Consider the following 12,449-nt stretch of genomic DNA (forward strand, 5'->3'; position numbering starts at 1 on the left):
TTTCCACTCAGTAATACACTATTTTGTAAACAAAAGAAACAACACAAATAGCACCTTCAATCAAGATTTCCATCCTGATCAGCTGTACAGGAGACAGAAATTGGGGGTGACAGTGACTGCTTTAGCCTCTTTCAATAGCTCATCTACTTAAACAATCCTTCAGGAACAATTTCCTCATTCTTATGGAGATTAAATACTGGTTTGAGAACATGGAACAAATGAACCAATAATCCTCCCTTCCTTTTATTAACAGATTCTTTAAATGCTATCTTCCAAGACCAGTTTGGCCTACTGTGAATTTAAACCGGAGAGTAAAGACAAGAAAAAACAGACACAAACATAAACACCCTTACAAACAGACCCTAATGGTCATCTTAAGTTTAGGAACAAGACCACAATACCATGATATGACTCAATGTAAGAATTCAGTTAAGAGATCACTTTTGGGAGACTAGCTGAAAGAATGGACTTAGGACACACAGTACATTCAAAACCTTTAGAAGGCAACAACAGGCTGACATACATTCACAGAAATGGGAGCAGTACCTGAACCAGTGGTGCTAAACACATCATCACAGCACTATCAATAAATCCCAATCATTGTTTGATACTCTTCCTTTGGTTTCTCTGCATTTATTGGAAGGCACAAGAAAATGTGTATTTTTAAGGATGCAGCAGATGTTCTTCCTACATTTCTTTTGCAGTATGTTCAGGACTACTACCTCTTACACCTTTTGTCATTCATGTGGGTCAAACTTAGATCACAAAAGAAATGGAAGAAACAGGCCTCAGCAAACACTGATGCAGACTATGTATTTCAGTTAATATGCTTTCTTTTTTTTTTTTTTTTAAAGATTTTTTATTTGTCAGAGAGGGAGAGCGAGCACAGGCAGACAGAATGGCAGGCAGAGGCAGAGGGAGAAGCAGGCTCCCTGCTGAGCAAGGAGCCCGATGTGGGACTCGATCCCAGGACGCTGGGATCATGACCTGAGCCGAAGGCAGCTGCTTAACCAACTGAGCCACCCAGGCGTCCTGCCAAGTTAAACAAAATACACTGCCCGAAAGTGGCAAACTCCATAAAGGAGGGTTTATCAAAATAAGTCCACATGCAAGGCAGGTCTCAAATTGGGTAATTCAGCAGCTCACCAGCATTATCATGGACACTGGTGAATTACATCTTCCCACTGAGCCAACGTCATTATCCTCTGCAATGCTAAAATGGCTACAGTAGTGCTAAATTCAGACAAGACAATGTCCAAAGGAGAAAACTCCTCCAAGTCTACTAGTGAAGAAAATCTTTCTCAGATGTCCCCTTGCAGATCTCATCAGTTGCCAACTGACAACACAGGTTCATACGCTGATGGCTCATGTTACTTGTAAGAAGAGTAAGGCCACATACGATTGGCTTAGAACAATCCGATCTACCCTTGGGGAAGAGTCCAATATCCCTGGGCACCAGGCTACAGAGGGGAAACCCTTCAACAATCAAGCAAATGGGGAGGGCCAAATGGCTCTTGAGATAGCAACCAACGATATTTGTCAGTCCGCTGAAAACACTAGCCTATCACTCACTAGCCCTAAAAATCACATGAGCTTCCGTTGTCTGAGAGGGTAAAACAGGACTGAGGACATGGAAATGAGTGTAACATAACAGATTGTTATAAAAAAATAAAATTCAGGGACAAATAAAAACTAAGATTTAGTGAGTACATTCTGTGTGTCAGAAACTAGGCTATGCACTTTAAATGTATCAACATATTTAATCTTCACAATTGTTACCTGTATTTTATAGATAAATAAAAAACAGAGAAGCCAATAAGTACCCTGCCCAAGGGAGCTGGTAAGTCACAGCTGAAGTCTGAACTTAAGTGACCAAGTTTAGATTCACTTTCTCAATTGCTACATTATGCTAATGTAAAAGGGGTACAAATATATTCTAAAAAGATTTTAAAAAACCGAGTAAGCCAAACGATAGAGATGTAGAAACCAAGCCAAAATTTAGCTGAGATTTATACACTGTACATTTTATTAAATACTGGGCTTTATTACAACAAATTAATTCTGAGAAGTTTCCTTTAAAAATGTGGTTGTGTTCAAATTCTTGACACTGCTTCTTGCCATTCTTTTTCCTGGTTTCCATAATCAGTCACTACAGGCAGAAAGATTAATTTCTCGTAACAGAACAAAGGAATTTCTCAAGTGGTACAACTCAATATATAGCAGAATAGTCCTCCCAAAGTGTGGCCATGACCACAACAGAATATATGATGAGAGAACATATTGCTTTTTATGGTACATTTATAATAGCTACAGATAACATTTTTAAATCATGCACATTACGTCTTTACTACCCACTAAAGGTTTCTACTTTACATATGGAAATTATTCATGTCCCATGGTTTGGCATCTAGCCAAAAATTAAACTATGATGGAAAATGGCTATCAAATTTTCAGACCACCACAGAAAAGTTGTCAGCTGTAATATCCATCCTGGAATCGTGGCGGTAAGTTCCTGGGACTTGCTTTTTCCTGTGTTTTGATCAAGTCTATGATAGCTGACAGTACAGCACAGTCTCTGGATTTAGTGTCTTTCCAATCTACAGGATGAGGACTTTCGATCTTCTCTTGCAGAAGGATATCTAGCTCCTTTCTTAATTCCTAAGGTTGGAAAAATCACATATGTTCAACAAAGGCAGATATACTATTAAACTATGTAATACATAAAAGTGACTTTAGCTGTTACAAGCAAATTTCATAAGCTATTATATAGAAAACAAATATTTAGTGAACTACTACCTCAAGTATGGTTATGAGTACCCAACTGAAGTACAGTAAAGCTAAAAAATTCAAACTTTAATCACTGAGCCATTTAGAATGGCTGATTCATAAGTACCTGAAAAAACAATCTGGAAAAACTATGCATAAATTTCTCAACACTGTTCGCTCTGCTGAAATAGAGCAAGGAATGTTTAATATAACATACATAACAGTTGGTACAAAAACCACAATACCACGTGCTAACTCCCATGTAGATTCAGATAAAATCATGTAAAGTCAGTCACCTTAACAAGATGGGCAATTCTTGCTGGAGACTGAAAGACAATCCATTCATCTACAGCAATAGTTTCCTGATCATTATCCTTCTGGATGGAAATATCACCTCCAAAGAATAAGAGACAATATGGGGAAACTTCTGTGCAGTCATATAAGTAAATCTGTAATGAGAAAACAAATTAATATGTTTAGTAGTCTAAAAGGATTATTTCCACATTAATTCACAACCACCAGTATTGATCTATTAATATTTTCCTTCTAATTTAGGTATTATCCTGCTAGTGTCAACTACAGAAACTAATTTTAAAAATACACCATTTTATTTATTTTTTTAAAAGATTTTATTTATTTATGTAGGAGAGATGGAGTGAGCAAAAGCAGGGGCAGTGACAGAGGAAAAGGGAAAAGCAGACTCCCTGCTGAGCAGAGATCCTGGGATCATGACCTTAAGCCGAAGGCAGACACTTAACCGACTGAGCCAACCAGGCACCCTGAAGATACACCCATTTTCAACTGGCCAGTCTTCATTAATTCAGAGAACACAGGAGTTTTTATATTTCTGTTTCGATTCAAACAATAGCACTATACTTTAAACAAAATATTTTCTGAGTGACAAAATGAAAGCATTAGTGTATCTGAAATTATTATTTTTTTAAAGATTATTTATTTATTTATTTGACACAGAGAGAGAGAGAGAGAGAACACAAGTGGGTGTGGGAGTGGGAGAGGGAGAAGCAGGCTTCCCACTGAGCAGAGCGCTCAATGTGGGGCTCAATCCTAGGACCCTGGGATCATGACCTGAGCTGAAGGCAGAGGCTTAACGACTCAGCCACCCAGGCACCCTGAAATTATTCTTATCTACACATAAGCAGAATCTCACTCAATGTTCTGACCAGTACTTATAGCTATATTGACATGTCCACAAAATTCTCTGTATGGTGTAAACTCCTGTATACACTAAAATGCCAGTACTTCTTGAAAGTGGGCTCTGAAGGAAAACTACGTGAATCAATTAACTGTCCAAAGTAATTAAAATACAAAGATCCATCATGACAGACACGTTACACATTAAAAGTATAGATTTGCTTAAAGAACTTGTAATTCATGTCAGAAAAACAATATTTCAGCACTAATTTTATGTTTAATTGTGGTAAGTACATAGGAGTAAAATTACATCAAGACTGATGTATTTCAGTCTTCAGTTCAGATCCATAATTATTTTAAATATTCACTTACACTACTTGTTCTCATCTTCAGATGATAGATAAGCCAGTTGTAGTGAAATTCTGTTTGCTCCACATTAACAGATTTAGGATGAATAGCAACTAGTCCATCAGTTTTTGTGTAAACTTTGACCCTTTAAAAAAGTTAAAATGCAGTTTGTCAACAACAACAACAACAGTAATTCTGGGAGATTCCAAACCAATCCCAGAATCCAAAAAGAAAAAAATTACACAGATGAGGCCAGATTATTTTTGTAATATAAATTTACAAATCTATATTTGAGAACAAAACAATTTATCTCAATTGGAAAGAGCTTTTAGTTAACATAATTCAGCAGGGACATGTTTGATAGTTTATCTTTAAACAGTCAACGGTAATTATTTGTATTAAATGACAGCATAAAAGCTGGTAATCCTTCCTATTTGTTTTTAAGAGCATCTTTTCTCTGGTTCTAGGAATTCATAAATGCTTCTATCCGAAATCAAGAATCACGGTCATGAGTTATTATTCAGAATAAAATCAGAAATTATTTGTCTTTACCACAGTCTATTTAACCAATCCCATCCTAGAGCCCTACATCACTACAGCAGTGGGAGCTGATGAACTCTTTGCACAGAACAGAGAGGAAATATTTTAGGCTCTATGGGTGTTATGAGTTCTGTCACAGCCTCACAACTCTGCTGACAGAGCAGGAAAGGACATAGACAACATATAAACAAATAGGTGTGGCTGCGTTCCAGTAAGAGTTTACAGAAACATTTTGGCCAAGCATGCTGAAATGTGCTGAACCCTGGGCTAGACCAAAATAGAGCACCGATACAAACTGAGCTACATTTTTTCTGTAAATTCTTCCTAGGATGGCAGAGAGATACATAATATGTATTTCAGAGTCTCTCTGTAACACTACCTATAAAGTCAGGAAGAGATAGGAAAAGAAATCTGACGAAGTACTGGTATCAAAAAAGTACCTGGATCACTTAAAATGAGGATAATCCAGCCACAATGATGAAAACTCATGTAACCTATAATTTCATATGTTCAACAGGGTTTCTCAACCTCTGCATTTTTGACATAGTAGACTGAGTAATCTTTGTTGTGGGTGCTGTCCTGGATATTAAAGGTTTAATAAATCCCTGGCCTCTACCCACTAGATGCTAATAGTACTGCTCCAGGTCTAACCAACCACAAATGTCTCCAGACACAGCCAAATAAAATGTCCCTTGGCAAGCAGAGTCATCCCCACTGAGAAACACTGCCCTAAAACAATGTCTGTACATAGTCTACCTGAAATCTAAGTACTCTGTCGTCTTTATAGTCATAGGATATCTAAATTTTTTCATTTAAAGTCAGAATTATTTTGTTACTACACAGTTTTATAAGCCATGAGCTTAAATGTCATTATAATATATTATTAAATAATCTCCTCACTGGTATGGACATCTATGTTCTTTACAATATAGCTTTTAAAACACACGTGGAATTACTTCCCTAGGACATGGTGCTCAAGTTAATACATTTACCTGTGAATCCACCGAGCCACTATTTTCATGTCTTGACAACGGACTCTAATCTAGTGTGCCTTCTAAAAGGGTGATTACTAATTCACATACTACTAGTCATTTGAGACTTTTAGTTTCTCCATTTCCTCACTAGAATGAACTCATTTGGTACGCAAAAAATGTGCCTCACAATCTGCAATTATTACTGAAGCTGATTATTTGTAAAAATATGTATTTAAAAGTTATACCTTATTTTTCAAAAGAGATAAATCATCACAATTTTCATCAAAGAGGTAAATCACAAAATTATGTGTCTTAGAAGAAGAAAAGAAATCCTAAAAAAATCTTCTGTAAGTAATATCCATCCACCATTGATTTTTAATAACTGGCTTAGTTTCCTAATATTTACTCTAGTATTTTATTTTATTAACATTCTTTGTGAATAATAGCTGATGCCAGATATGTGCTGTGAGGGAAAGTGATGCCCATGTCAAACAAATGCCTTCATTAAGTGATCAAAAGTAAATAATAATATGGTCCAAATATAAATAAGAACAAGTTTACAATATAAACTCTGCATTAAGAGGATTTCAAAAGCTTAAGGAGAGAATTAAGTAATTCATAATAATCTTCAATGCTTACATTTTCCTTTTTTTACCCAAATTTAGTCGGATTTTAGCAACTTTGGGATATAAACCAGCACAAATGACAGCTTTAATTATCTTCTCATTATCTATTGGGAGTAGGAAGACAGAGGGGGGAAAAAAAAGTAAAATATAGATATAACAAACAATGGCAGCAAGCTGATTTTTACACTGTATTTTCTGCTTTACCTGAATTTATATTAGATTTTGGATCTTTAGGATTTCTACTGCTTACAAATCCAGCTCCAAGAAGATGCTCAGCAAACTGTCCTTTCATGTTATGCAGCATCTAGGGAGCAATGGTAACAAACAGAACTAGAATACCTTTCACAAGAGCTTACAGAAGCTGTAAAGTATGTACTCATCGATAGCTGTAAGTTTTCCACGCTTTATAAAACACTGGCAAAAATGTGATGTTTTTAGAGCAGAGGTTGCAAAAACCTGTTTTTATTAATGAAGTTTTTTTTTTTTTTTTTTTGGAACAGTCACGCTCCCTCATCTATTATCTATGGCCACTTTTACACTTATAAAGGTGGAAGTGAGAGACCATTTCGCCTATAAGCCTAAAATATTTAGTGTCTTATTTTTTTACAGAAAAGGCTTGCCTGCTATAGGGAATAACCACTGACGTTTAAGTACTGCTCCATTTTGCAAAAAAGATTCACTAATGTAATTCTGAAAGTTATTCTCCATCCTGTATTTTGAAAAAAAATTCATAAAATTAAATAAAATAACCAACAACCACATTTCTACTACTGAGAATTAACTGCTGTTACATACTGGCAAGAAGGCTTTAAGGTCTTTTTTTGTTTTGTTTTGTTTTGTTTTGAAGAATCATAAGTTGAATACAAATGATGCGTGGCTCATTATAAAGCACACAAGTAATACAGAAAAATACAAATGAAGACATTTCCCTAAAGTCAGTACTGTCAAACTAACCATTAACTTAGGTAAATAATACTGTAGATACTTACCCATGTATACTGACAGAAGAACTGGACAGAAAGGCTATCCTAACAATGGGATAACAGTATAAAACCTTTTAATAAAAGTATTAAAATTAATTTTAGTTCAATTTTTGGGGGGTGCTGAGTAATTTTGTTTCAATTTAAAAAAAGTTAAATAGAAATATAAGTTGATGAATCCTAAATCTTCACAACCATGAGATAATAAAGGATCCCTACAAACTTAAAATAAGACATTATGATGGGGTGCCTGGGTGGCTCAGGTGGTTAAGCCTCTGCCTTTGGCTCAGGTCATGATCCCAGGGTCCTGGGATCCAGCCCCACATCAGGCTCTCTGCTTGGCAGGGAGTGTGCTTCTCTGTCTGCCTGCTGCTCTGCCTACTTGTGTTCTCTCTCTCTCTCACTCTTGTCCTATCTCAAATAAATGAATAAAAGCCTTTAAAAAAAATTAGAGATTATAAAGTTGGTCTTACTTAATTGTATGCCCCTTTTATGAACTGTGAGACTTAAGCCTCCCTAAGTTTTCTGACTCTCTAGACCACCTCCTGGTTTTTTATTAACATTACTTTATACTGTTCAAGATAATAACCTTTATATTCTATTTTGTACCTATAATTCCAATACTGTTTTGTAATCGTTCTGTATGTAAACAATATCACTGCACATAACCCACTGACTTAGCATGTACTCTCTATTCCTGAGACTCTTTTTGATTTATCTCTTAATAGACAGCATTTTACTGTCAGTGAGTTATTCAAGAACAGTTCATGGATGTAGTATTTCAAGTGCTTTCTTGAATACCTGTCCTGTCTTTATAGTTGAATTAATATGTTGACTGGATATAAAATTCTTAACACTTTGATTCAGCATTGTTCATACCCGTAGTTCATGCTATTTTTTTTCTATTTCAGGGAATGCTCTTGCACATATCTCTGAATAGATATTCATAATTACACTTGAACTTCCTACGCAGAGACATCTGTTGTCTTCATGATGGATCAGTCCTGTCTTGTCTACAAGCTTTTTACTTACTGCTTTAAATTTTTCCTTTTGCAACTAAACCTAAAAACTGATCATCCAGAGCCTTTCTTTAAAGGAACTTCCACTTTGTTCCTTGTGATTCTTTTGGTCATGATGTCTTCTTAGGTCTTATCTTTGTTTTACAGAATCCATATTCTTTTTTTTTTTTTTTAAAGATTTTATTTATTTATTTGACAGAAATCACAAGTAGATGGAGAGGCAGGCAGAGAGAGAGAGAGGGAAGCAGGCTCCCCGCTGAGCAGAGCGCCCAATGTGGGACTCGATCCCAGGACCCTGATATCATGACCTGAGCCGAAGGCAGCGGCTTAAGCCACTGAGCCACCTAGGCGCCCCAGAATCCATATTCTTAAACTGTTCCTTACTATGAAGGAGTTGTAAGGTATGTCCCATCTTTGCCCCCTTTGATTGTCATTAACTTTCAGAATGTTCTGATTCTTCATTTTGTTAATGTTTGAGCAGTTTTGATTAGATTTGCCAGACATGCTAGATTCTTGATTCTTTTTCTTTTTTCTTGTTTTTAAGATTTTATTTATTTACTTGGGGGTAGGGGTGGGGGAGACAAGCCAGAGGAGAAACAGAGAGAGAGGGAGAAGCAGTTCTTGGCTGAGCAGGGAAACTGATGTGGGGTTGATCCCAGGAAACAGGAATCATGACCTGAGCCAAAGGCAGGCGCTTAACCAACTGAGCCACCCAGGCATCCTTAGATTGTTGATTCTTTTATCCCCTTGTAGATTTGTTAAATATCCAGTACCAGGGCTCATGCTACAGAGCTAGAATGTACGTGAATAAGGCAAAGTGAGGAATTCCTATTCTTACACTTCTCCAATTCACTGTAGAGTCTTAAGTCTGATGTGTATTTTTCCTATTTATTATCTGCTGTTTCACAAATAGTTCCTGTCGAGTGTTTTCGCCCAACACAAAACAGTTAAACTACCCAAAAGTTAAGGTACAGATACTTAGTATGTTAAAAGAAAGACAGTATTTGATCTTTTTAAAATAGATTCTTTTCAGGCTGAATCATCAAAACAGCAATTAGAGGGTAGGGGCAGACCAGGAGCCAAGCTTTACCACATTTCCTGCTATACTTTGGATCTGGTTCCTTTTCTTAGCTATTAGCTTTATACCTGTTTTGTTGCAGCTGATTTATTTAATAAAAATTCCTTTATATTGTATAATAATTTAACTTCCTATGGCAAACTCACACAATTAACATTTTGCTATAGGTGTAACACAAAACGGGTACATATATACTCTAACATATCTGGGAATCATTTCAAAATATTCATCATTACCTGCAATGTGTTTGAAGACAAAAAATATTCCCAGCAGTAGTCTTTTTCATATCTGAAACCACGTCGCCTAGCTTCTTCCCAGCCCTATGGGGCAAAGAAATAAAGAAAACTATATTGTTCCTCAAAACAAAGATGCTTACTGGTTTGTTTTTATCTTGGTAATAATTTAATCTTCTGTTATTTCATTTTCTTTGTTAAAAAATTCAAAGAATTTTGAAATTTATAAAAAAACACAAAAAATCCATGAGCTCCCCATGATTCTAGTTGAGTGATAGCCACCAATAAATTTCCAGACCTTTCTTCATATAAACAAGTCCTATAGTAATATACTGTGTATTTTACATAAAATGTCAATATATATAGTATGTAATAAACAAAAAGAACACTCTGTTGGACAATTTTCTAAAGCTACTGTATATTATTCACTTTGCAAATATAGATATGTTTTTTAGAGAAGGGAAGCTGGGGAAAAAGAAAAGTTACTACTAGATGAACTCAAAGGAAAAAATGTATGAATTTCCCATAACATAAAGTACAAAACTGGATCTAGTACTACAGTAAAAAGATGTCATCTCTAAAAAACCAAATTACATTTAAATTTTGCAAATATGGGTGATAAATCTTTTCCTCAAATAAGCATGACTTTTGGGAAGAGAAACAGTCTCTCTAAATAATATACGTGATCATGATACTCTATCAAAATGTTAAATCCCAATATAGTTTATTAATGAACAGAATGGGACCATCTTTCATGAAAGTAATGATGAACAGTATCAAATAACATCAAATGAACAGTATCAAGTAACATCAAATAGATTTCTGAGATAAACTGTTCACTTGTTCTCTTGTTATCAAAACAAATACAGAACTATCAGAAAACTGAAAAATCATGTTCAATTTTTTGAATGTTCACCTAATTTTCAATACTTAGCAGTTTAATCCTGACACTTATAATAATACAGATTTTAAAAATGAGTATGTTCCTCTTCTATTAGCAGCTTTTCACTTGAATGAACTGTCACAATCTAGGACAAGTCTTTTATTTATTTATTTATTTATTTTTACCTCAAATGCATTTACAACTGTCAGGTGGTCACTTTTAGTATCTTTTGCCAATTCTTTTCTTCTTGCATCTGCAATCTTTTCTTTGCCCTTCAGAAAGGAGGGAGAAAAAAAAAATGAAGGCAACTATACAGAAAGGCATTCTAATAAAAAGTTATAAAAAATGATGTAAGCAACAACTATTCTGAGTCTATAAAAATGTCTAGCTTTTTACTTGTATCTTTCTTACCAATGGAATGACAAAGGGATCTTTGAAGCTGAGACTAGCAGCAATGGTAAGTACTGGATCTAAACAACAGAACAGAGCTCCAAAAAGAATCATCTTCCCGATGTGTGGCTCAACTGGTAATCGTGCTAAGTGGACTCCAAGGGGTGTCAATTCTTCTTGTTTATCCAAAGCGTTCTGTAAAGCAAGGATTTATGTTTAAAAGACATACTGTAAAGCATCACAGTCAAAGCTATTTTAGTTTCTTTTAAAATAAATAAACAGCAGGACAGTCCTCACTCTCTTAGGCCCAAATGCCCTAATATTGTTCAATATTTTTTTTCTTCATCAAAACATAAGTTCTGAGGTCAAAAAGGTTAGAAACTCAGATTAAAAAAAAAAAAATTCCACAATCCATCCTACTCTAAATGTTAGGAGACAAATAAGAGAAATGCCACATTAGCAAACCTTCAATAAAATAAAGAGAATCACCCACTAGACTTGTGGGAAAAAAACAAAAAAAGAGACAAGTATTATATATTTGGAATAAATAATGCAGAGCCTTGATTCTAGTAGTTTAAAAGACATCAGACAGGAAGGCAAGAAATAATGAGCATATCCAGAACACTGAAAAATGGGGGTGGACTACTGCTCTGATTACCTAGGTAATTTGGTCCAATCATCCCACTGAATATAGCTAGAAAAGCTGGCTGAAGACACTGAGGAGTTAAAAAAAGAAGTACAAGAATTATAAATCTAGAATTTGGGGGGAAAAAGGAAGTTCAGGGAGGTGAGCCCAACAATGGGGCTTCTTTTTCCTGGCAGAAGCAACATAAATCCTCTCTGGAGAAAGTTATCACCATCCCAAGCTTCAAATTTATATCTACAAAGAATTCTGTAAATACAATATCAAGTATTCAATTAAAATACCTAGGTATACAAGAAATTATCAACAAAAAATAATAGGATAAAATTGGAACATATGTGTATCCCATTAGAAACAGACTTTACTAAACATATATGGCAGAAATAACTTTAATCTTAAAAAATTTCTTTCAGAGAATACAAACACAAAAAATATATAATGCTCCCAAACTTGTTTTTTGTACCGGGCATAATCTTGGTACCAAACTTGACAGGGACATTTGGAGAAAGGAACATTACTGAATAATCTTATGCATGAGAAACCAAAGCAAAACAATGGCAAACTGAAGCCTAGCAAGTCAGATTTGTTTCAGAAATGAAAGCTGATTTAACATTTGAAAACTCAATGTAACCCAATACATCACAAATTAAGCAAGAAAAAGAAAATCATCTCATAATCTTATCAGAGGCAGAAAAGGGATCTGACAAAATCAATTATCCATGAAAGATAAAAATCTTTTAGTAAACTAAGAATAGAAACTTCCTCAATTTGAGTTTTCACCAAAAAAAAAAAAAAAAAAGAAAAAAAGAAAAAAACA

The 12,449-nt window shown here is 35.1% G+C and overlaps 1 protein-coding gene across 1 annotated transcript in view; it reads right to left on the reverse strand.

Moving 5' to 3' along the window:
* Positions 1-2,003: 2,003 nt before the first annotated feature.
* DHX36 (DEAH-box helicase 36) overlaps positions 2,004-12,449 on the reverse strand; it is a 49,989-nt gene continuing 39,543 nt past the window's right edge. The window contains exons 18-25 of the mRNA XM_044251641.1: positions 11,011-11,184; positions 10,785-10,871; positions 9,720-9,803; positions 6,611-6,710; positions 6,420-6,510; positions 4,291-4,411; positions 3,063-3,215; positions 2,004-2,658 (exon numbers count right to left, since the gene is read on the reverse strand). Coding sequence (XP_044107576.1) covers positions 2,473-2,658; positions 3,063-3,215; positions 4,291-4,411; positions 6,420-6,510; positions 6,611-6,710; positions 9,720-9,803; positions 10,785-10,871; positions 11,011-11,184 — 996 coding nt within the window. The 3' untranslated portion in view covers positions 2,004-2,472. The remainder of the gene's footprint in view (positions 2,659-3,062; positions 3,216-4,290; positions 4,412-6,419; positions 6,511-6,610; positions 6,711-9,719; positions 9,804-10,784; positions 10,872-11,010; positions 11,185-12,449) is intronic.

The sequence above is a fragment of the Neovison vison genome, chromosome 6 (genome assembly GCF_020171115.1).
Source record: "Neovison vison isolate M4711 chromosome 6, ASM_NN_V1, whole genome shotgun sequence".
NCBI lineage: Eukaryota > Metazoa > Chordata > Mammalia > Carnivora > Mustelidae > Neogale > Neogale vison.